The 22,555-nt window shown below is 40.0% G+C and overlaps 1 protein-coding gene across 1 annotated transcript in view; it reads left to right on the top strand.

Annotated features, from left to right (window-relative positions):
* Positions 1 to 22,555, top strand: part of PARP4 (poly(ADP-ribose) polymerase family member 4) — a 104,047-nt gene that overhangs the window by 34,915 nt on the left and 46,577 nt on the right. The window contains 10 exon segments of the mRNA XM_081814698.1: positions 1,156 to 1,339; positions 1,745 to 1,901; positions 3,162 to 3,286; positions 7,410 to 7,541; positions 8,347 to 8,433; positions 11,460 to 11,624; positions 12,534 to 12,580; positions 12,727 to 12,805; positions 16,346 to 16,483; positions 21,791 to 21,986. Coding sequence (XP_081670824.1) covers positions 1,156 to 1,339; positions 1,745 to 1,901; positions 3,162 to 3,286; positions 7,410 to 7,541; positions 8,347 to 8,433; positions 11,460 to 11,624; positions 12,534 to 12,580; positions 12,727 to 12,805; positions 16,346 to 16,483; positions 21,791 to 21,986 — 1,310 coding nt within the window.

Raw genomic sequence — 22,555 nt, forward strand, 5'->3', positions numbered from 1 at the left:
GGAGGGTGGGAGGGATGGAGTGGCTGGGTGACAGACACTGGGGAGGGTGTGTGCTATGGTGAGCGCTGTGAATTGTGTAAGACTGTTGAATCACAGACCTGTACCTCTGAAACAAATAATACATTAAAATATATGTTTAATAAAAAAAGAAGAAGAAGATAGCAGGAAGGGAAAAATGAAGGGGGGGAAATCAGAGGGGGAGACGAACCATGAGAGACTATGGACTCTGAGAAACAAACTGAGGGTTCTAGAGAGGAGGGGGGTGGGGGGATGGGTTAGCCTGGTGATGGGTATTAAAGACAGCACGTACTGCATGGAGCACTGGGTGTTATACGCAAACAATGAATCATGGAACACTACATCAAAAACTAATGAAGTAATGTATGGTGATTAACAACATAATAAAAAAAATTAAAATTAAAAATAAAATATTTTTTATAAATAAAAGGGGGCAAGTCTTAGAGGGGATAGAACAAACACTTTTACATTTGGGTCTTGATTTGGAAAAATAGAGGTCTGTCCCAAAAATGTTGCTCCCGAAGGTGTCCTAGCCTATGCTCCTTAATTGCAAAAGTTGCTTTTTTAAAGCTGCTGAGCCCTGAAGAAAGTCAAAACAAAATCTCTCACTTAGATGTCATTTGAAATTTTTGCTTCTCCATTTGGATTCAGAAGCCTTTGTGAGAAATACAGTGCCCATCTTTCCCTTTGAGCAGTTCTTATTTACCTGCTATTTCATGTTCTCTCTGAGCTTCAGTGCAGAGGAGTAATCTATTTGCTTAATTAAAAAAGTGGGGAATTTTCCTTCTCTTTCATCACTTTGGTGTTTACCATACCAAAATATGTGTTTTAGTAATTAATAAAGATTTGGGGAAACGGTGGAATTCATCCACCCCTGGAAGAAAGTACTTTGAGCACTGCCTAACACAACAGAAGGCAACATATGTACTTTTCACATTAAAGTTTTAAACAAATAAGTGAACAATAAAGTTCTAAATTGAATCTTCAGAGATATTTCAATAGCAGTAAAATTTGGAACATTCTACCAGTACAGTCGTTTAGAAAGTGTTTCACATATAGAGATGGATAATGGATAATAAAATATTGTTGCCATGACCATGAATTACAAACACGTGCTTTCTTCCTTTCCCAATGCAGCACAAGTATTAAGTACTCCCACGCAGGAGAGACAGATGGCACGAGGCTCTTGGTCGTCTGTGATGTAGCCCTCGGGAAGTGCATGGACTTGAACAAAAAAGACTTCTCCTTGTCGGAAGCACCACCAGGTTACGACAGTGTCCATGGGGTGCGAGCAACGGCCACTGTCACCACAGACTTTGAGGTATTTGTTTCAAGAAACAGGCAGAGAGGCTCCTGTTTTTATTGAATATGCTTAAGTTTAAGTAATTATTGCATATCTGTGACTCCCTGAATTCAGTATTTTCTAAATTAGCAAACCTGCAATTCTGCTTTTTTTTTTTTTAAGATTTTATTTATTTATTTATTTGACAGAGAGAGACAGCGAGAGAGGGAACACAAGCAGGGGGAGTGGGAGAGGGAGAAGCAGGCTTCCCGCGGAGCAGGGAGCCCGATGCGGGGCTCGATCCCAGGACCCCGGGATCATGACCTGAGCCGAAAGCAGACGCTTAACGACTGAGCCACTCAGGCGCCCCTGCAGTTCTGCTTTTATGAGAACATTTGCCAATAAAGGTTTTTCCCTCCACCTAATCATTTCTGTTGGTTCTAGGATGATGAATTTGTTGTATATAAAACCAATCAGATTAAAATGAAATATATTATTAAATTTTGTATATCTGGAGATGAAATAAAGGACTTTCATCTTTGTAATACTACTGAAGTAGAGGAATACAGACCTGAGTTTTCAAATTTTTCAAACGTTGAAGGTAAGACAGTTTTCTTGAATGCTGTCTTATGTGGTATTTATAGAACTCCAACATTTTATTTTTAGACGAATTTATGCTCATGTTCAGTAATTGTATCTATGACTTCATATATAAATATTCCATTTCCTGTTTTATTTTGTAAAAGTAAAAACCAGGATACTTAAGAGAGCTTAAGTGATCTCAGAATCACATATTACTTCGTTAATATGCCTAAGTTGAGCTCGTACACCTCCCGACAGCCGATGCTAAAACCCACTGAAGCAATTTAAGATGTCGAAGCACAGAAAGTGTAATGGGGGTTGGTGAAGTGGACAGAAGACACAGCTTTAGAATCAGGAAGCTCAGGTTCAGGTATCAACTTGCCACTTACTAGGCTGTGCAATATGAAACAAACTGCATAAGCTTTTTGGGCCTCAGTTTCTCTGTGTTGCAAATGAGATCAATATCTGCATTAAGCGAAGGTACTCCCAAAACTGTAATATGCAGCTTATATATTAGTAGTAGAAATATATGAGAGGATGATAGCTTCTCAGAAAATCATAAGCCCAAACTATTATAATATTTATTAATAGCATTGTAAGAACTCATTAACATTTTTAACTGTGATCAGATTATTTTTTGTCAGAAATGTATGACTTCACATATAAGAAAATGACTCCTGTTTTTCCTCTGGGAGCATTAAATGAAATGTCTGGCAAGAGAGTATATATTTACATTTCTAATTATATGTGTATTTTTGTAGCACCTGGTATAGAAGGGGAACATTTTTCTCATATGCTGTATTAGAAGTTTGATCCAGTGTTCCTTGGATTGAAAGTCTAAGGAGTCTCATATTGGTCCAACATGCTTTTGTGGCACAATAAGTAATAGTGACTGACCAATCAAAATTACAGGCCAGGGAATGGAGATACCTAGATTCATGCATAAACTACACTTATAAATTCTTAAAGACTTTTGTGTACTTGTGTGTTTTTAAATGTATGTCTTTCAAGTAATTGAGTGACTCTACATTTTCAAGATGAATCCTCAGAGTCTCTAGATTAAAAAGGCAGAGTGTCTCTTATGAAGGCTGCCCCCATTTTTCTCATGTGGGTTAACTTACTTTACAGCATTGGCTATTGAAAATCATAAGATGCCGCTTGTCTGTTTTTCCTAAAATATAATGTATGAAGGGAAGGGGAAGGAACAACGATTGAGGTAACAGAAGCAGACAGTGCAGGGATGGTTTTTAAAGCTAACATTATCATTTTTAATGTGTAGATTATCAGTTAGCAGATGCCAAACCTTTCAGCAACATCAAGTCTGGCCTGCAGGATGTCTCTGGCAATTCAGTTCCTCTTGAGGATGTTCACATCAAGGGAAAAATAATAGACTTCGTAGCCCAGGTATGTTCTTTGTGGTTTTATGATACTTTAAACAGATAAATAACAATTTGATTATAGTCGCATGAATTAAACAAAACATGCATTTCCAATTCACTGAGCACATACTACATACCAGGGACTGTTCTAGGTCTAGGCATACAGCGATGAACAAAAGAAAAACTGCCCTGTAGAGCATACATTTTACTGGGGGACTAGGCAAAACACATGATAAATAAATAAAATGTATCCTAGAGGAGACTAAACCGTGTGGACATCTAGGGGTCACTCATTCCAGGTGGCGAAAACGAAAACAGCATGTGCAAAGACCCTGTGGTGGGAGCAAGCCTGATATGGTCAGGGACATCAAGGAGGCCACTGTGGCTACAGCAGAGTAGAATGGGAAAGCATGGCAGGAGATTGGATTAAAGAGGTGGTGTGGGGATCAGCTCACATCAGGACACAGGCCGTACTGAGTGAATGGATTCACTCATTTCTGAGTGAAATGAAAGCCTTTAGAAGGCTGACCGGCTGTAGATCAGAGGTTCCAAAGACTCCTTCCTTGCGTTAGACTGATTTGCTAGAGTGGCTCACAAAACTCAGGGAAACATTTTACTTACGACATTAATAGTTATTACAGAAGAATACAACCGAGGAACAGCCAGCTGGAAGAAACGTGTAGGGCAAGGTGTGTAGGAAGGGGCACAGAGCTTCCCTGCCTGGTCCAGGCACGCCACTGCCCTGAATCTCCACGTGTTCACCAGCCTGGAAGCTGTCTGAAGCCTGTCTTTTTGGGTTAACACAGGCATGATTGATTAATAAATCATTGACCATCAGTGAGTGAGCTCAACCTCCAGCCTCTCTCCCCTCCCCTGAGGTCCGAGGGTGGGGCTGACAGTTCCAACCCTATAATCCCCTTGGAAACCAGTCCCTATCCTTAGGTATTTTTCAAAAGGCACCTCTTTGACATAAACTCAGGTGTGGTTGAAAGGGGTCTGTTATGAACACCAAGACACCTACATTGTTCTTATCACTTAGGAAATTCTGAGGGTTTGGGGAGCTCTGTGCCAGAAACAGGTACAAAGACCAAAATATATGTTTCTTATTATAAATCACAGTATCACAGGGGGGAATTGCTGGAGATGCACTGTTCTGTAGGGGGAGGAGGATGAGAGCTAATGCTCAAATGCAGTGCTTGGCCTCAGCCAGAAGCATGCAGCTAGTGCAGCTGCGGTCATGGAACAGAAAGGAGAGTTCATGGGCAAACGTGCAGGCAGGCTGCCAGTATACTGGGAAGGCTCTCTGTTTTCTAAGATTTGACCTCCTCATTGGTTCCTAAACACTGAGGACTACACTGACCCACTAAAGACCTCTTAGAAAAATTAGAACATCTGAGTCCAGTATTATGATATTCCCCTCTCTTCAGAGGGAAATCAGATTAATTGTAGTGGTCACCTTAAACTGGGGAAATGGGGTATGGTGGGTGGGACAGGGCATGCTACCCATAATATCTGTACCAGTTTGCATATGTCTGATTGCTGCCTCCCGGGCCCACTCTGATCCATACCCATATCCCTAAATAGCTCAGGGAGACCTTATAGACCTTGGGAGACCGTGATGTGGACTCATGGTAAATGTTCTGACCTATGCTAATCTGTTTGGAGCCACTTGGGATGTGTGACCACAGTGGTTACCACTTCCAATGAGTCAGGCTCTGGATTGAGTTTTTCACATGCTATATTTAATCCTCCCCAAAACTCTATGAGGTGAATGCTGTGATTATGCCCATTGTTTAGATGAGGAAGCTGATATGCAGAGACATTGAATGACATGATAAAGCACAGATTTGAACCCAGATCATTCTGATTCTCAAGTCCAGCCTCTTTAACCACTATGCAGTAGTACAACCTGGGATAGATTGTGTAAAGCAGAGAATTTGGAGTTTGGAGGCTTAGTTTTGAATCCTTGCTCATTGTTTTCTATCTCCTTCCTTGGGGAAATTATTTAACTTCTTTGTGCCTCCGTTTCCTCAAATGTAAAATGGAAATAATAATATCTGCCAGCCAGCATGTGGCTATTAAATACAATGAATATAAAGGACATAGGGCATTTTTTTCACATGCAGTAGATAAAAAACTGAGTGTGTCACAAGGAGAGCCATACGTCCTCTGTACATTACTTTGGATTAGACAACTTGCACCATTTGATATTTTAAACCTGATGAAGCTTTTTCCATGGATAACTTTGCCCAAAAAATAACTCATGATTTATGGGTCCCCTGGGTGGCTCAGTCGTTAAGCGTCTGCCTTCGGCTCAGGTCATGATCCCAGGGTCCTGGGGTCGAACCCCCGCATTGGGCTTCCTGCTCCGCGTGAAGCCTGCTTCTCCCTCTCCCACTCCCCCTGCTGCGTTCCCTCTCTCGCTGTGCCTCTCTCTGTCAAATAAATAAGATCTTTAAAAATAAATAAATAAATAACTCATGATTTAGCAGTGAATTTTTCACTAATTTGTGATTAGACAGCTGGCTTGTAGATTGTCATTGAGAATCCAAGCAGAGGCCCAGCGGCAGGGACTTGTATGTTCGTGGCTCACATATTTGACTCTTCTAGGAATGAGTTTAGTGTTTTTAGTTTAATAACTAAACTAAAATAGTGGTTTCATCTGAAGGTGGAAAATTAAGATGTCAAAAATTAGTACAGTGTATTATTTTCTCTTCTAAGTCCTAGTAAAAATACTTCTGTCATCATTACCGAAAATTTCTTGCTTTCTGAGTGCCCAGTCATATCATGGGATATACAGAGAGAGTGAAGCTGACATAGACCTGACCCCTGGGAACAGACCTGCTAACTAGATGCAGGCAGGACATCCACAGAGCAGGATAAAAACATGAACCCAAACCAAAGGACAATTAGACAGTGATCCTATCCAGCATTTACAGGTCAAGCATACGTGCCCTTGAAGGGTTTGGTAAAACTGGATACCCAGGAGAGAAATGAAGAGAGTTCTATGCACAGGGAACGTGCGTGATGTCCTCCTGGTCAGCAATCCACATGGCTCCTCTGCTGGGTGCTCTCTGACCTTCTATGATGGGTCAGAGTCACCCAGATACCCAAGAAACCCTGGGATCCTATAGGATCCTTTCGGGCCACAGCCAGCCTCCAGTTCCAGGGTGAGCCTGGTAAGCGGGTGGCTGTCACCAGCCAGTGAGGCCTTTGTTTGCAGAACTGTGAGAGATTTGATCTCCTGGAGGGTGCTGACTGTTGATTTGAGGACAATCACATTGTTTAAATATATGCCCCTTAAAATATTTTTCTCTGGTGCAGCACATACACTAGGGGCAACCCAGCTTACCATAAATCCAGTTGTGGACAGCATTATGGAATAAGTTTGTTTCCTTTATTCTTTTATTTTTCATTTCACTTTTCCCAGAGATTATTGATGACAAATTGCTAAATATTTTTTCCTTATTATTGCCACATGTTTAAAATGTTAGTGTTTATTATATGTCTAGGGTTTTCAAAAATTTGCAATTGTTTAAAGACTGGCCTTTTCTTAAGCAAGGGAGTAATGTGATAAACAGAGTCCATTTGGTAAAATTAATCTGGTAAGAATAGAGACAGCAGGTAGGAGTGGAAAAGAGTTTATTCAGGAGTTGTCGACAGGAAGAGATGAGGATAGATGAAAAAAGCTGTGGAGGGCTATGTACAGAGAGGTAAAGGAGGGAAATGTCAAGACCTGAAAACAGACCAGTTATAAGAACTATTCTGGAGTAATGTCTGGGCCCACGTGACACCAAGGAGGGATCAAGACCCACACATAAAGAGGCTATCTTGTCTTCTTAACGAAAGCTGCATTGCTTCTGTTAAGCCAGTGTTTGTAATATTGTAATACTAGTGACTTTTATTCCAGCCAAGGATGTATGAATTACCTAAAGTTGCAGCTGGTACGCTTTATAATGTGACATGGACTCTACATTGCAATCATAGAATGCTCTAACTCCTGAGGCCAGGGTTGGGAATTTGAGAGACATGATAAAAATTCAAGGAATTTAAAGAAAATATACATAATAGTTTTCATTAATAGTTGTTCCTGCAAATGTTGTTCCATATTGTTTCATCAAGTATATGGATTTTTTTTTCTTCTTCAGGTCACTGTTTTTCAGACATACACCAATCAGAGTTCTGTGCCCATTGAGGCAAGATATATTTTTCCTTTGGATGATAAGGCAGCTGTGTGTGGTTTTGAAGCGTTCATCAATGGGAAGCACATAGTAGGAGAGGTAAGGGGAGAAAATGCACTGTGACTGCTCTTTGGATTCAAGGTCAGTTTCCCATTTACCCAAATCTTCCTCACCTGAGTCCCCATAGCTATAAGGTTGAATAGCAGCCTTATCATAAAACAGAAATACTCTTTGCAGAACCAAGCATTTAAACATAGTTGGCTTCCATTTAAACATCCCTCCCTGATTAATTGGTTTCTGTCCCTACCTGTCCAGTGTTCATCAGTCAGTGCCTTGTAAATTCTTTGCCTAGCATTTCGAAACAGAGCAATTTCAATATCAAAATTTTAAGAGAGGCACAATGGAAAATTGGTAAAGCCTTTATATAGTTTTGCAAAAAACTGATCCTCTGCATACTGCTGTAACAGTCAAATTGATGCGACAGTCGCCATTGTTAACTTTTTAAGAAAAGTTGTACCAAAAGAAATAATAAGTGATACAGTCTTTGTTTATTCTAAGGATTAGCCCACAGTTGCAATAATAACTCATATTTTGTTAAATGTAGTATAAACTTTATTATTTTTGTTCAACATAAAGTCCCAATCAAACTTTTTTTTTTCACTGTTGACTCTGAAATATTTTGGTCCCAACTAATTAAAGAGATTTCACTTTAGTTGACCTTTTCTGATCCAAATTCTTACCAGATAGGTATATTTTAATGATCACTTTATGTAAGTTTCCATTCACCTTAGGCTCTTAGTTTTCTGGTTCTGCCTAGGTTTTAATAAACATTGATGAAGTTTTTCTTGTTAAAGTCTGAAATCATTATTCATATTATGACTGGTATAAAAATAATCTTTTCCAGGTTAAAGAGAAGGAAGCAGCCCACCATGAATACCGAGAAGCCATCAGTCAAGGCCATGGCACGTACTTGATGGATCAGGATGCACCCGTATGGCTTGATTTATCCATTAGTCAAGCATACTTACCAGAAGGGAGAAAGAGTTGGAATATGACTTGAAACATGAAGTCCATAGTAGAAGCTGGGATAATTTCTGCTATTTTAGGCCTAGAGTTTAACTTGTTGTTAGCAAGGGAAGGTCCAACTGGTCAGAACCGTTTGACTTACCTAAAGGTAGGAGGAAACAGTGTCAGTATTGCCAAACAAATAAGAAGACCTATTTCTGTCCTTGGGAACTGAGTTTCCCAGAAGTGACAACAAAAAGAAAACATTTGGGGGTACATAATCTTCATCTTCTGATAAAAGAGTGTAATATACAGTTGGCCCTTGAGCAACACAGTTTTGAACTTTGGATCTACACTGGTAGGCGGATTTTTTTCGTTAAATACAGTATGGCACTGTAAATGTATTTTGTCTTCCTTATGGTTTTCTTTTCTCCTGCTTACTTCATTGTAAGATTTTAGTATATAACATATAACATACAAAATGTGTGGTAATTGACGGTTTATGTTATCAGTAAGGCTTTCGGTCAATAGTAGGCTATTACTAGTTAAATTTTTAGGGACTCAAAAGTTATAAATGGATTTTTGGCTGCACAGGGGTCAGCACCTTCATTCAAGGGTTCACTGTATATACATTTTTCCTAGGACTAAGCTTATCTAGCAATTTATCCAGTTTTTACCAAGTCATATCCCAGGAAGACATTTCTACAGGGTCCTGAGATAGGTCCAGATTCTTTTCTTTCTGATTAATTGCTTTCCTAGGGATAAAATATGGAGAATTTGAAAGAAGGAACAGCTATCATGTCCACTAGATTTCTTTTCTTAAATATAAGATGCTTTAAATATGCCTTTGGCAGATACTAGATTGCATGCAGTTTGTAATCATTATCTCCAGTGTAGATATTTAGTTGTTTTTGAGGACAGGGCCACGTGCTTCAGATATTACCTCTGAGGATGGCACATTGCCATAGCATCATGAAAATTTGATGTTGGGTGGGGGGAGTTACTCAAGATTAATATAGAGTTAAAGGATAAATGATTGCTTTTGACATCTAAGATAACAATTTGCAGAATGGAAATAAGCAAGGAAGAGGTCATTGTTAAACAGGTAATAATGCTACCCCTGGCCAAAGTGTATATATAAAAGCCTGGGGTTCATTTAATAGGCTGACGCTTAACAGTGTGGGGTTATTGTCATAAATGAAATGGTCGGCATATTTCCTCCTTGATGCTAATATATTTCCCTAGGAAAATGATCCACAGGAAAACAGTCTTCACAAAGGATATTACCTATGGATAAAGTCTGGTCAGAACCATTGCTAACCAGAGCCTTTGGGTCTCCCAGAATGTATTTTGCCATCCAGTGACTATGATGTCCTCACTCTAAAATATATTATATTAATAATATAATTATATAATGTATTATATACATATTATATATTATTACATATGTGTTATGTGTTTAATATATAAATTATATATTCTCTATTTGCTAATAGTTGGGAACATTTTATATATATATGCACACATACACATATATACATATATATATACATGTAAAATGATATTCTTCTATACTTGGCAACATTATACGTGTGTATATATAAAACATAATGTATATTACTGTATTACATATCATGTTATCGTTTATAATATATATAATGTACATATGCTATATATATTATATATATGATGTTCCCAACTATCAGAAGAGTAGCAAAGTGGCTTTAGACATCCAAGGGACTGAGGTGAAAATGATTTGTGATTGAATATTATGTAGGGACACCTAAGATTTCAAAACTCATTATATCAGAAAGGAGGACAAAATTGGAAGAAATGTGTCTTGCACTGAATGGTGCTCCCCACGCTCCTCACCTACATGAGTTCCCCCCATATGCACCGAGATGCTAGCCCACTGGAGCCCTTAGGGGAATCCCCACAGTTCCGGTGCCTCGTCGTCCTCAGAGGGGCTTGTCACTCTTTGTAATTGAGTTCACTCGGCTGCCTTGAAACTCAGCCTCCTGGCAGGTCAAGACAAGTTACGGTTTTGTAGATTATCCGGCTTGTAACAGAAGTGACATCTTGCATCTATACCCTACACAGAAACCCCACACTATTATGTGGCAGTCTCTCAAATGAGACCCAGGCTTTTATGCACTTCTTTTAAGGACAAGCACTATGAACTGTTCAAATAATCATCTCTTCATTGTTTATCCCTTCACTGGAATCCATTTCTTTATTGGATATTCTTGCAAATGGATATCCTGGCAAATGGATATCCTTGATATCAAAAGTAATCATTTACCCCTAAAATTTATATTAATCATTAGTATTATATGCTCCTAAACATAGTAAGTTTCATGGCAGTGCAGCCAAGTGGACTGGAATATATGCTTGGGGTGTTAAGAGTTTCTCTGTGTAGGTATCAGAAAAAATAGATCTAGCCTCCCTTTTTTCTGCCCTAGCCAGTCATGAGCTTATCTTCGTATGCAGTGATTATAATACCCCTTTAAAATAAAATGAAATACATTTCCTAAAAAATAAAATGATGAATAAACTACAGGATAAAGGGATAAAGTGAGGACCAGGTTAGTGAAAACTGCTCTAGCTCTAAGGCTGCTGAGAGGATTGCCGCCAAGTGCTGTGGAGGTCAGAGAGGCTACAGGTTCTTCAAGAAGGGGCTATATGGAGGCTGTCTGTGCAGCAGAGTCCTGCAGGCAGGGCCTCTGGTGTAGGGGACAGAGGTGACGCTCCCCAGTCAGGGCAAGGTCCTGCTCCCAAAGGGCCTCCTTTCCTTCTGCCCCCTGTAGATGTCACGCCAGCCCTACCCCTGGGGACCGGAAGCAGTGTTCTCCTTTAGCGCTGCCAATGCCCATTTGTCTTGTAGATTCTATGCTCATTTTATGAGGAAGAGTCTGGCAGACTGTAATTTAAGTGGCTCATGTAATAGGGATTAACTAGCATAGAATGGATGCACTTTTGAGTAGAAAGCTGAGAAATGTGTTTCTATTTCAGGATGTTTTTACTGTTAGTGTTGGAAATCTACCCCCTAAGGCTAAGGTCCTTATCAAAATTACCTACATCACGGAACTCAGCATCCAAGGCAGCAGGGCTGTCTTCTTCATGCCCGCCACCGTGGCACCCTGGCAACAGGACAAAGTTTTGAATGAAAACTTTCAGGTTTGTATGCTTAGAAAGATTTAAAGAAGTTTTTTTAGTGATTTATTGATAGGGAATTTAAAAATATCTAAAATAATCTAATCTTTCCAGGGGCACCTGGGTGGCCCACTTGGTTAAGCATCTGACTCTTGATTTCGGCCCAGGTCCATGTTCTCAGGGTTGTGAGATCAAACCCTGAGTTGCGCTCCATGCTGGGCGTGGAGCCTGCTTAAGATTCTCTCTCTCCCTCTTCCCCTCCTCTCCCACTTCTGTCTCTCTCCCTCTCTAAAAAAGAAAATAATAATAATACATGAAAAAAAATCTAATCTTTCTGGCATGAAGTCAATTTTACTGACATTTCTGCGTTTAGATACATGTAATGTTTGTAAAATGAAAAGAATAAAGACACAGTTAGGCTCAATAGGTATAATATTTTTATTCTGTTCAGTCACTTAAAAAATTTTTGTGTCTGTATTACATGTTCATTATGAAGAATTTAGATAAGCATAAAGAGTGCAAATAAACCAAAGAGGAAAATTTAAACAATCCTTAATTCCATTGCCAGAGATAGTAGCCCAAAGCTACTGGTTAACGCTTTGTTTCCCTTTTGTACATATTTATATAAATTGTGTGTGTGTATATGCATATAGAGGTATGATGTATATGTGTATGTGTATACCCACATATAGAAATATGTATAGTTCAAAATCTCTGTTAAATTGGTAATAAATTATCCCTGATATCAGTTACATTTTAGAAGTTAACTGTCATTCCATGAGCAAATGTTCTGTGTCTCACTACTCAGAAGTGAGACCAACTGTCTTGTTGCTCCTGTAGATTGTGCTCTTGGTAACATTACATTCAGCTTAGAGTTCTCATTGTGAAACTCAGTAGATACTTAGTTATACATATATATTTTTCTTTTAACAGGATACAGTAGAGAAGATTTATATAAAGAAAATAGGAACAAAACAAAGGTTAGTACCAAAAATATAAAACCTCTTCAGACATCCAGTGGACATTAGTTTTATGGTTTCAAATTTTACTTAAAATTATATAAAATGACAACAAGTATTTGTTTAATATTTAAGATCATAGACAACTTTTTCTTCTTTTTTGGTAGCTTCTCTTTGAGTATGTCCATTGAGATGCCATATGAGATTGAATCCATTTCTAGTGATACACATAAACTGAGACAAAAGGTTAGTAAATCTTTGTTTTATTTTTTAGGAGCTTTTATTTTAGCATTAGTTTTATTTTGTCAAGGCAATACATGCAGGTGGTTTAAAAAGTTAAAAAATAATGCTAACAACAGGGGAGCCTGGCTGGTTCAATTGGTGGAACATGCAACTCTTGACCTCGGGGTTGTGAGTTTGAGCCCCACATTGGGTGTAGAGATTACTTAAAAAATAAAATCTTAAAAAAGAAGAAGAAGAAAATAATGCTAACAACGGCTTCTCACAAGAAGCAGCAGCCTGGTTCTGCCCTGCCTCATCCAGACCAGCCTCTAGAGACAGTGAACCACTTTAAATATTTTACCTCCTTTCTGGTGGCCTCCAAAGTTGTAAATGCTCAGGGTTTTTTTACTGCTTGTTCTTGATTCATCTGATTCAAAATTATTTTTTGATTTCCTGTTGTGGTAGATGAAAATTTAATTCTCTTATATCTCCACTAACCTCACTCAGACATAGATTAAAACTCTTTAGAATACTATTGGTCACTGTTGAATGCTCCCAATAATTCAGATAATGTTTTTACCCTGAGACCTTCCTCCCTTCTCTCTCTCCACTCCAGTGCAGCTTCATTACCACACGACAGCTGTTGTCCCAGGGCCTTTCTTTATGATTCTCCTTTGTAGGGCTTTTCCTCTTTATCCTTTTTCTTGTTTTTTTCCCCTCCATTTGGCAGAGCACACCTTCCATTAATTTCCTGAGCTTGTGGGCAGCAATGTCTGGAGCTATCCTTATTCCATGTGTGAATGCTGATCATTTGCTGAGGTGTTTAATCCTGGGTTGAAAGTCATCTTCCTCAGAATATCAAAAACATTATCTTCTAGCTTCCAGTGTTACTTTTGAGAAGTTAAATGCTATTCTTATCCCCCATTCTTTGTATGTAGTCTGTTTTGTTTTGTTTTGTTTCAAATTCTTCAAGAATTTCAGATCTCTTGGGGTGCCTGGGTGGCTCAGTCGTTAAGCGTGTGCCTTCGGCTCAGGTCATGATCCCAGGGTCCTGGGATTGAGTCCCGCATCAGGCTCCCTGCTCTGCGGGAAGCCTGCTTCTCCCTCTCGCACTCCTCCTGCTTGTGTTCCCTCTCTCACTATGTCTCTCTCTGTCAAATAAATAAATAAAATCTTAAAAAAAAAAAAGGTGATATTCATTCATTGTGCTGGGAAATTTTTTAATAATTTTTAAAAATAAATTGTTCCTCTTTCCTTCATCTTTTGCATTGCCTTTCAATCAGGTGTCCCCTGGATTGAGCCTCTTGTTTTCTCTCTTTTTCTCTCCTGTTGACCATTGTATTGTTTCCTTGTTCTACTTTCTGGGTGATATTTTCAATTTTAAATTCCATTCTACTGAAATTTGTGTTTTAGTTCTCATTTTTTAATTTGTAAAAACTCTTTTCTGTTCTGTAAGTATTCCTTTTTTATAGCATCTTTGTGTGTTTCATGGGTGCATTATCTTCTCTTTCTTGTCTCTCTGAAAACATGATATATTTTTTCTTCTCTTCCCTGTGTTCTGCCTTTTTTCTTTGAGTTCCTTTTTTCTTCTTCTGGCTTTTTCTTTTTTCAGTCTCTATATTTTGTGTTAGAGGCTTTTCCTCAAATGCCTGGGTGACCTCTCTGTGTTCATCTCTAACTGAGACACAAGAAAGCTAGTTAGATGCTCTGAGGTGGGTGAAGCGAGTGGACCAAAGACCCTGCCCTAGAGGCCCAGGCAGCTGGCTGGCTGTTTGGTGGTGAGTCTCGTGGTGGTGGTTTAGCCCTTCTGTGGTCATTCAGAACACCTCTAGTTATTCATAAAGTATGACTGGGGAGAGTGACTGAGAGGCCCACACGTTAGGATGCCACCTTTGACTTCATTCCCCAGTTTGCAGCCCTATATTCCTATGCTTTTTTATGCCTCAGATTCCCCAGTGTGGATGCTATTTGCTTGAATTTCTCTAAGAAATGAATCTTTAGTTTCCTTTAATGAGAGAACAGGGTGCTAACTATTGGTGCTAGCTGCTTGGCTACTTTGGCAGAGACAGGGCCTGCATTAAGTCAACCACTATGTTCTGCAGTACCCCCAGGGTATGAGCCTTACTGGGTTGCTGTAGTCCTCCACCAGACCCAGGTAGTAGCTTCCTCCACTCTAGCTGAGTCACTTGTCATGCCTCTATCAACTTTCCATCTTTTTAAAATTTGTTGACATCTCTCAACTGCTGTTGTCTTTGATCCTATTCTCAATATCTTTATGGGCTTATACCCTTTAATTGGTTCCTTTTTATGGTAGAGAATTTTAGGATTTTGCTAGGAATGCAGGTAAACACATACATTTAGTCCATCCTGAACAAGAGACCCTCTGCATCAGATAGCTTCTGCTGTGTAACAAATAATCTTGAAACCTTATTGTTTAAAACAACAACATTTGTTATTTCACACAGTTTTGTGAATTGGCTGGGCAGTTCTAATGGCCTGCACTGGCTTGACTGGGACAGGATGGTCTAGAATGGGCTTATTCTAATACCTGGCAGTTGGCCTGGTGTCAGTTGGTGTGATAACCATGTCTCTCTTCATCCAGCAGGTTAGCTCAGGTTCATTCATATAGTTAGTGGAAAAGTTCTCAGTAGCAACAGAGGAAGGCAAGCCCCATTGCACCAACGTTTTCCAAGCCTCTTGCATCACATCTGCCAATATCCGATTGACCAAAGCAAGTCACATTGGCCAACTTTGGGTTCAAGGGCAGAGAAATAGGTGCTACCTCCTGACGGGAAGAGATGCAAAGTCACATTGCAAAGGGGCAAGCACACAGGGATGGAAAGACTTTATGGCCAGGGCGCCTGGGTGGCTCAGTTGGTTAAGCGACTGCCTTCAGCTCAGGTCATGATCCTGGAGTCCCGGGATCGAGTCCCGCATCGGGCTCCCTGCTCGGCGGGGAGTCTGCTTCTCCCTCTGACGCTCCTCCCTCTCATGCTCTCTGTATCTCATTCTCTCTGTCTCAAATAAATAAATAAAATCTTTAAAAGAAAAAGAAAGACTTTATGGCCATTTTACAATCTATCATATTGCCTTTATTGTTTTAAAGCTTATCATCCACATTTTCAAAAGTTATTTTATATTTATGAAAACTTAATTTAAAAATAAGGCATAATTATAAGATTTCTATTGAATTTTCTATTTTTACTATTTTCTATTTTTACTATTTTACTATTTTTACTACACTAAGTTCTAGTGTACTTACTGCTATATCCAGATAGTTCTACCTGAAAACATAGATCTATAATCTTTGGATCCAGGATTTGAAACTGTCTCAGACTTCTCAATTGGTCTGTGTACATCAACCTTAGCATTTCAGGAGGGTAACTGATATGATAATGGTCATGACTTCTAAAAATTTCATAATTTTGAATTTATTACTACCTTGTTGATTCTTGATGGAGTTAGATAAATTATGCAAGGGTTTGCCACTGACAGGTAACTGCAAATTGATCATATGGCATTATTCCATTATTTACTATGTTGTCATTGTTGTTTGTTTTGTAGCGCACAGACTGCAAAGCTGTAATTAGCACCATGGAAGATAGCTCCTTAGACAGTGATGGATTCTCTCTTCACATTGGTTTGTCTGACGCATATCCCCCAAGAATGTGGGTTGAAAGACATCCAGAAAAAGAAAGTGAGGTATAGTCCTTCTTACTTAAAAATGGGAGACACTGGGCGCCTGGGTGGCTCAATTGGTTAAGCGACTGCCTTCGGCTCAGGTCATGATCCTGGAGTCCCGGGATCGAGTCCCGCATCGGGCTCCCTGCTCAGCAGGGGGTCTGCTTCTCCCTCTGCCCTCTTCCCTCTCGTGCTCTTTGTCTCTCATTCTCTCTCTCTCAAATAAATAAATAAAATCTTAAAAAAAAAAAATGGGAGACACTATTGAAAAAATATTTCAGAATAGATTAATTAAATTTGGAAATTACTGATAGTTCTGAAAAACTAGCATTACAAAATGAGCTCTCACCACCCCAAGATTTTTTTTTTTTTTAAAGATTTTATTTATTTATTTGAGAGAGAGAGAATGAGAGAGAGAGAGCACGAGAGGGAAGAGGGTCAGAGGAAGAAGCAGACTCCCTGCCGAGCAGGGAGCCCGATGCGGGACTCGATCCCGGGACTCCAGGATCATGACCTGAGCCGAAGGCAGTCGCCCAACCAACTGAGCCACCCAGGCGGCCTCACCACCCCAAGATTTTACAACTAAAAATACTTATGAAATCAGGCATGACAAACTTATGAGGTTTCAACCAAGTCCCTCATGTGGCATGTTTCTCTATGACTGTAGTTTCTACCTTAATCCCCACCAAAACCAAAATATGCCTTCAGACATTACACTGGTTAGTCTGTATATTTTTATAGTTTTAAAATATTAATACTGTAAAAGTAGATACAAAATTATTTATGGCCATAAGACAATTTGTGTGTCTATGATGAGGAGTCTCTTCATATTAGAATAAAAATTGAGAGTGACATCAGCAAGATGGCCAAACAAGATGTCCTTTACATGTATCCTCCCCCAATAACAATTATATGACATCTATCCACAGGCAAAGTGCCATGTGGGAGTTTTGGGGTCCAGTTAGGAGATTTTGAAACCCCAGTGCAGCCCAAGACTAAAGAGAACCATTTTGAGAAGGCAGGTTTATCCCCAGGCAGCTGACTTGCTGACCATGGTCCTGGCTGCAGACACCATCTGTGCCCCCAGATATCCCGAAAGCACCCTCTACTTGGCTCCAGCCTCCTAACAGTCATAATCTATAAGCAGACCCGTGATTCCAGGGACCCAGCAGGAGACACTTCCATCTACAACCCTGAAGATTCTGAAAGGGCCCTATTCTCAGCTCTAGCCCCCTCCTAGCTGCAGTCCACGAGCAGTCCCATTGGCATAGGACCTGTTGGATACTCATGTCTGCACCTTGGGAGCTCCAGAAAGGGCCCTATATTCTGCTTCAGCCCCTCCAGCCATGATCAGAGACCACTCAACCTACCCGGAGACCTCATGGGAGACATCATCATCTGCACATTTAGAGCCAGGTCTGCAGATCTCAGTTGTGGCTGTGAAACCTGAAACAGTTCTGCAGCTTAGTTCCAGCTCCTCTCAACCTGTAGTCCAGGGTCAATCTTGCCCTCCCAGGGACTCATCCATCAACTAGGCAGGAGCCTTCTCAGGGACCTAGTGGAAGCTGCACCCATCCACACACCTGGTAATAGGTCTGCTGACTGAGGAACTGTGGATTGTGAAGTGGCATCTTGTCCCAGGCTACCCTACTGAACAAGGTACTGAAGCAATCCCAGCCACCCAGGGACCAGACATGATCCACACCTGTCTGACCCCTGGTAACAAGAATGTCAACTGCAGACCACACCATAGACCCAACAACAGTCTTGAAATTGACTTCAATCCTGCACAACTATGATTCCAGAGGTAATCCCATCAGCCAGGGAGCCTGCCACACTAGTCTGTAAAAATTAGTCTGTGTTTGCTCCTTCAGGTGCACAGATACCAATGCAAGGTTTATGTGGATCATGAAGAATTAGGCAAACATTACACCACCAAGGGAAACTAATAAAGCTCCTGTAACTGACCCCAAAGAAATGGAGATCTATGATTTGCCTGACAATTCAAAATAATCATCTTAAGGAAACCCAATATAATATAAGAGAACATGGAAAAACAACTAAATGAAATTAGGAGAACAATACATGAACAAAATGAGAAGTTTAATAAAGAAATACAAATCATAAAACAGAACCAAACAAAGTCTGGAGCTGAAGAATACAATGACAGACTGAAAAATTCAAGACAGAGCTTCAACAACTGACTTGATCATGCAGAAGAAAGAATTAAGACAGACATTTGAAGTTAGAGGAACAAAAAGAAAAAGAATGAAAAAGAGTGAAGAAAGCCTACATGAATTATGGAGCACCATAAAGCAAATGAACATTTGTATCACAGGCATCCCAGGAAAGGAGAGAAAAGGGCAGAAATATTATTTAAAGAAATAATAGCTAGGGGCGCCTGGGTGGCTTAGTTGTTAAGCATCTGCCTTTGGCTCGGGTCATGATCCCAGGGTCCTGGGATTGAGCCCCGCATCATTGAGCCAAGCAGGGAGCCTGCTTCTCCTTCTCCCACTCCCCCTGCTTGAGTTTCCTCTCTCACTATCTCTCTCTCTGTCAAATAAATAAATAAAATCTTAAAAAAAAAAAAGAAAGAAAGAATATCTAAAATTTTCTGAAATCTTGAGAAAGATGGACATCCAGGTGCAGGCAGTTCAAAGGACCCCAAGCAAGATCAGTTGAAAGATGATTACTCCAAAACACATTATAATCCAAACATTAAAAATCAAGGACAAGGAGAGAATTTTGAAAGCAGCAAGAGAAGAATGGCTCATCACATATAAGGGAACCCCCCATAGGGCTATCAGGAGACTTTTCTGCAGAAACCATGAGGTCAGGAGGGAGTGGGATGATGTATTCAAAGTGCTGAAAGGAAAAACTGCCAACCAAGAATACTACTCTTTTGGGTTCCTGGACGCAATTCCAAGGGGAAGAGGGGGGTTTCCCTAAGTCCAGGATGTTACCTTACTTCTGACCAACTAGCTATAAATCAGAGATTCCCACAATCCCTTCCTCAGTTTTGATTAACTTGCTAGAGCAGCTCACAGAACTCAGAGAAACATTTTACTTACTAGAACCAGTTTATTACAAAAGCATGTAACTCAGGCATAGCCAGATGGAAGAGATACATAGGGCAAAGTCGGAGGAAAGGGTGCAGAGCTTCCATTCCCTCTTCAGGCACATCACTCTTCCACATCTCCATGTGTTCCCCAATGTGGAAGCTCTCCGAAGCCCATGCTTTTGGGTTTTTATGGTGACTTCATTACACCAGCATGATTGATTAAAATCATTGGCTATTGGCAATTGATTCAGTCTCCAGCCCCACTCCCCTTCCAGAAGTCTGGGGGCAGAACTGAAAGTTCTAAGTCTCTGGTCACATGGTTGATTCTCCTGGCAACCAGCCCCCCTTCTTAGGCGGCATCCAAAACTTGCCTCATTAACATAACAAAAGACACCTTTATCACTCTCATCACTTAGGAAATTCCAAGGGTTTGGGGAGATGTAAGCCAGGAACAGTGGGCAAACACCAAATACGTATTTCTTATAAATCACAATATAGCATAAACCCAGCAAAACTGCCCTTCAGAAATGAAGGAGAGATACATTCCCAAACAAAAACTAAGGGAATTCATCACCACTGGTCCTGCCTTATGAGAAATGGTAAAGGGAGTTCTTAAAGTGAAAGAATGCTAGAGAAACACAAGCTTCTAGTTGTGGAATGAATGAGCCATGGGAATAAAAGGTACAGCATAGAGAGTATAGTCAATTCTATTGTAATAGCATGTGGTGACAGATGGTAGCTATACTTGTGGTGAGCACAGCATAACAAATAAACTTGTCAAATTGCCGTACTGTACACAGGAAAGTAATATAACATTGTGTGTCAAGTATACATCAGGAAAAAATAAAATAAAATATCCTGTCAATAGATGCAGAAGAACTGTTTGAAAAATTCAACACCCTTTCATGATGAAAGCTCTGAACAAACTGAGTAGAAAGGGAACATGCCTCAGCATAATAAAGGCCATATATGACAAACCCACAGCTAACATCATACTCAATGGTGAAAAATAGAGCTTTTTCTCTAAAATCAGAAGTAAGAGTGCCCACTCTCACCATTCCTATTCACTGTAGTACTGGAAGTCCTAGCTAAAACAATTAGGCAAGAAAAAGAAATGAAAGGCATGCAAATGGAAAGGAAAAAGTGAAATCATCTCGGTTTGCAGATAACATGATCTCATATATAGAAAACCCTAAAGACTCCACTAAAAAACTGTTAGAACTAATAAACAAATTCAGGCAAATTGTAGGATACTATAAGAAAACTATAGGCCAATATCTGGAACACACTGGCAAGTGACACATTCCCATTAGAGTCTGAGATCTAGAGAGAAGCAGTGTGCCTGAGCCTAGGGGGGTTTCATCAGTTTTTAGTGGGCCACTCTTTATTCTCTGTTACTCTAGCCCAGTTACATGTCCATCATTTAGAAAGATTGTGTGGGTAGGTTTTGGATTCAAATTTTGTTGTCTTTTGGCACATAAAGTAGTATAAGCATACTTGTTTTATTGTGCTATGTTGTATCATGCTTTACAGGTACTATGTTTTTTACAAATTGAAAGTCTGTGGCAAGTCCTTTGGTGCCATTTTTCCAATGGCATTTTCTCACCTCATGTCTCTGTGTCACATTTTGGTAATTCTGTTGAAGACTGTTGAAATAACAACAAAGGGTTCTAAAGACTGTTACATAGACTTACTTGACAAAGCAACAGCAGGGTTTGAGAGGAACGACTTCAATTTTGAAAGAAGCTCTACTGTGAGTGAAACGCTATCAAACAGCATCACATGCTACAGAGAAATTGTTTGTGAAAGGAAGAGTCAATTGATGTGGCAAACTTTAGTGTTGTCTTATTTTAAGAAACTGCTGCAGCCACCCCAGCCTTCAGCAACCACCACCCTGATCAGGCAGCAGCCGTCAGCATCAAGGTGGGACCCCCCCCCACCAGCAAAAACATTATGACTTACTGAAAGCTCGGGTGATGATTAGCATTTTTTAGCAGCAAGGCATTTTTTAATTGAGGTATGTACATTTTTTTAGATAAAATGCTATCGCACATGTAATAGACTACAGTATAGTGTAAACATAACTTTTATGTGTTCTGGGAATCCAAAAAATTTATTTAACTCACTTTTTTTGCAATAGCTGCTTTACTGTGGTGGTCTGGAACTGAACCAGCAGTATCTCAGAGGCACGCCTATACCAATATTAACAAGCCAGACCAGGTTAAGTTATGATAAACATCAACCCAGCACCTTTTTTCTTTTTTTAGGCCTGCATGCTTGTTTTTCAACCCGATCTCGATATCACACTCTCTGACCTAGCCGAGAACAGTGAAGTGATTATTTGTCTCGATTGCTCCAATTCCATGGAGGGTGCAACATTCTTGCAAGCCAAGCAAATTGCCTTATATGCTCTGTCCTTGATGGGTAGGAAGCAAAAGATCAACATTGTCAAGTTTGGCACAGGTGAGCGCTCTTCGGCCCCAGTCCAAAGTGTGCTTCCTCCTTCATATTAGTGTAGAGCTGATGGCTATTCGTACCCTGACCTCATCTGTGGAGTAAGAGGTAGCATAGCATGGAGTTCAAGAACCAGAACACTCGAGCTAGGTCCCTAGACTCAGATTCCAGCTCTACCACTTACTAGCTCTAGATGTCACCTTGGGCAAATTGAACTTTTCCTCATCTGTAATATAAGAGTAAGAGTTCCTACCTCATAGTGTTGTTGTAAGGACTGAGCTGGTGCATGTAAAGGATTTAGAACAGTGCCTGTTATAGAGCAAGTGCTGTATAAGTATTACTAGGTTACCACCAGCTGAACCAAATGCAAGACCCTTGGTTTAACATGTATGAGGGTCCCAAGGATATGGACAGAACACCTGAAATCAGCACAGTAGTAGAAAATCTATAAGGTTTCAGGAAGCATCAGATCAGCCCTTTTAGAGGAAAAGTAATACCATCCTCCAGGTGAGGGCCCGGGGACATCTCAGCCACCAGAAGAAGATACTTTAGGAATGAGAGAAGGAACGGAGTAGAAT

This window comes from Leptonychotes weddellii, chromosome 3, assembly GCF_054177405.1.
Source record: "Leptonychotes weddellii isolate Sample4059 chromosome 3, ASM5417740v2, whole genome shotgun sequence".
Lineage (NCBI taxonomy): Eukaryota > Metazoa > Chordata > Mammalia > Carnivora > Phocidae > Leptonychotes > Leptonychotes weddellii.